Source organism: Aptenodytes forsteri, unplaced genomic scaffold (assembly GCF_000699145.1).
Source record: "Aptenodytes forsteri isolate BGI_AS27 unplaced genomic scaffold, ASM69914v1 Scaffold444, whole genome shotgun sequence".
Classification (NCBI taxonomy): domain Eukaryota; kingdom Metazoa; phylum Chordata; class Aves; order Sphenisciformes; family Spheniscidae; genus Aptenodytes; species Aptenodytes forsteri.
The window spans coordinates 60,790-63,016 of NW_008794178.1; the positions used below are offsets into that span (position 1 = coordinate 60,790).

Genomic DNA, 2,227 nt, shown 5'->3' on the forward strand with positions numbered 1-2,227 from the left:
GGGGCAAATAGTGTTTTATTGAACCGGGAAAAACCGCAGGGTGCCCGTGCGGTGGGGGCACCCTGTCCCTGCGGGGAGCGTGCTGCGACGGGGGAGCCAAAACAGCGCTCCCACCCCTCGGCTTCCGCCGCAGCCACCAGCTCCCACCCCGGTGAGCAGCCGGGAGCACTGAGGAGACGGAATGGCTTCGGCCCTGGCTATTGAACCGGGAAACACCGCGGGGTGCCCGTGCGGTGGGGGCACCCTGTCCCTGCGGGGAGCGTGCTGCGACGGGGGAGCCAAAACAGCGCTCCCACCCCTCGGCTTCCGCCGCAGCCACCAGCTCCCACCCCGGTGAGCAGCCGGGAGCACTGAGGAGACGGAATGGCTTCGGCCCTGGCTCTTCACTTCCCCGTGGGATGGTTTGGTGTCGCCTGTGGCGGAGGAAAGAGCAGCCGCTGAGCTCGCGGCGCCTGTGCCGGGGCAGCGGTTAGCCTCCAAGCCGGGGAAACGCGGCAAGACACGCGTGTGAGAGAGAGACGCACGACTTACATGCGGGGAGGAGGGAGCCTCGCAGGGGGCACCCCAAATTGGGCGCTCCAGCGGCCGCTCCGCCCCGCCGCGCCGCGGGGCCCAGCCTAGCTGCTCGCTGCCGAGAAGAACCGGAGATGGAGGTTGCCCCACCGGCACCCCAGAACCCCCCAGCCATGCCCAGGGCACAGTTCCCAGTTGGGCATGGCTACTGGGGCAGCCGTCACCACCCCCCGGCCACGCCGGCTCCCTACCCCTGGCACGGTGTTCTGGTGGCTCAGGAGCGCGGTCCGGCTGCTGGGGACGACTTTCGGCTCGATGGTGTCGGGCGAATGGGCTGGATTTGGGGTCCTGGAGGCCACAAGGGCACCGAGATACTGCGGTCAGCGTCACCTGGGCGGAGAGCGGGTCAGTGCCACGCGGCACAGCCACGGTCCAGCAGCAGCGCCGGGGATGGCAGGGGACCTGCGGGCAGCTCAGCGTGGGGCACGGCGCTCCCAAAAAGCCAGGTGAGGCAGGGGCAGGCTCCCAACAGGACCCCGAGGGATGGATCCGGCCCCTACCTGGACCAGCTGCAGGTCGGTAAACGTCAGCACGCTGTAGTCGGGGCAGTACGAGGAGCAGCTCACGCAGTCGGCGCAGCCCTGCTGCTGATCCCGGCAGCTGCGGCACCGGGTGGACGCCGGGGACGAGTGCACGGCAGACGGTGTCGGAGAGCTGGAACCTGCCAAAGAGCATCACTCTTTGCACTCCAAAAAATGGCCGAGCGGGTCCGGCGCTGCCCCGGGTGTGAGCCCGGCGCTGCCGGCTGCTCTCACCTGCGGGTAGCGGTGCCGGTGCGGAGACGCTGTAGTAGGCAAAGGCTCCATTTTCGAATGTCAGTCCCTCCTTCCCGCTCTCCACCTCCACGCGGCCCTGCGGAGAGCGGGCAGCTTGGGGCAGGCAGAAGGGAGCGCTGCCTGTAGTCTGAGCGGCACGGGAGGGCCTGCGGCACCGGCACAGCCGCCCCTCAGTGCGCCCCGACAGGCGGAGAGAGCACCCAGCGCCACGCAGACGTCGCGGCAGGACCCTGGAAGGGAGGACACACACGGGGTTGATCGGGCACGGCTGGGCCCCTGCGCATGCGGTGGCACGTGGTGCCGTCCCCGTGCCGGCGGTGCCGTACCTGCAGGATGAGGATGAAGCGGCTGAGGGGATGGCGGGCAGCAGTACAGGTAGCGGTCCAGGGTGAAGCGGTTGTTCTCGTCAAACTTCAGCTCCTGAACAATACCGGGACGGCTCAGCAAGCGCAGCAGGGCCTTCTCGGAGGCGCGGGCCGGGCTGAAGAGCTCCAACTCTGCGGGGAGAGCGGCCAGCGTCGGCCCGGTGCCACCAAACAACCCCCCGTCACCGTGCCCAGGGACCCTCCGAGCAGCCCGGCGGGCAGGGTGAAGGCAGCCCGCTCCTGCCCGCACTCGCCTCACGCCAGAAAGCGCTGCGTGGTCGTGGAGCCGGGGAGAGCTTCGCCGTGGCGGTGCCGTCAGCCCTCGCCGACAGGGAGAAACCCTCCCTGCAGTGCTGGGAGACAAAGGGGCAGGAGTTTGGAGACGAAGGGGCGGGAGGACACGCTAAGGGGCGCACGGCCGCGACACCCCCTTCCCCTTCCCAGTTGCCCGACACATACCGTACTCATCCGACCCATCCAGGATCTTTGACGGGGTCCTTAAAGGCTAAAGGC

General features: G+C 68.9%; 1 protein-coding gene across 1 annotated transcript in view; it reads right to left on the minus strand.

Annotated features, from left to right (window-relative positions):
- Positions 1-617: 617 nt before the first annotated feature.
- Positions 618-2,227, minus strand: part of CNNM4 (cyclin and CBS domain divalent metal cation transport mediator 4) — a gene marked incomplete at its 5' end in the record, with an annotated part of 19,842 nt that continues 18,232 nt past the window's right edge. Inside the window, 5 exon segments of the mRNA XM_019473487.1 lie at positions 618-887; positions 1,074-1,234; positions 1,329-1,425; positions 1,509-1,579; positions 1,676-1,846. Coding sequence (XP_019329032.1) covers positions 618-887; positions 1,074-1,234; positions 1,329-1,425; positions 1,509-1,579; positions 1,676-1,846 — 770 coding nt within the window.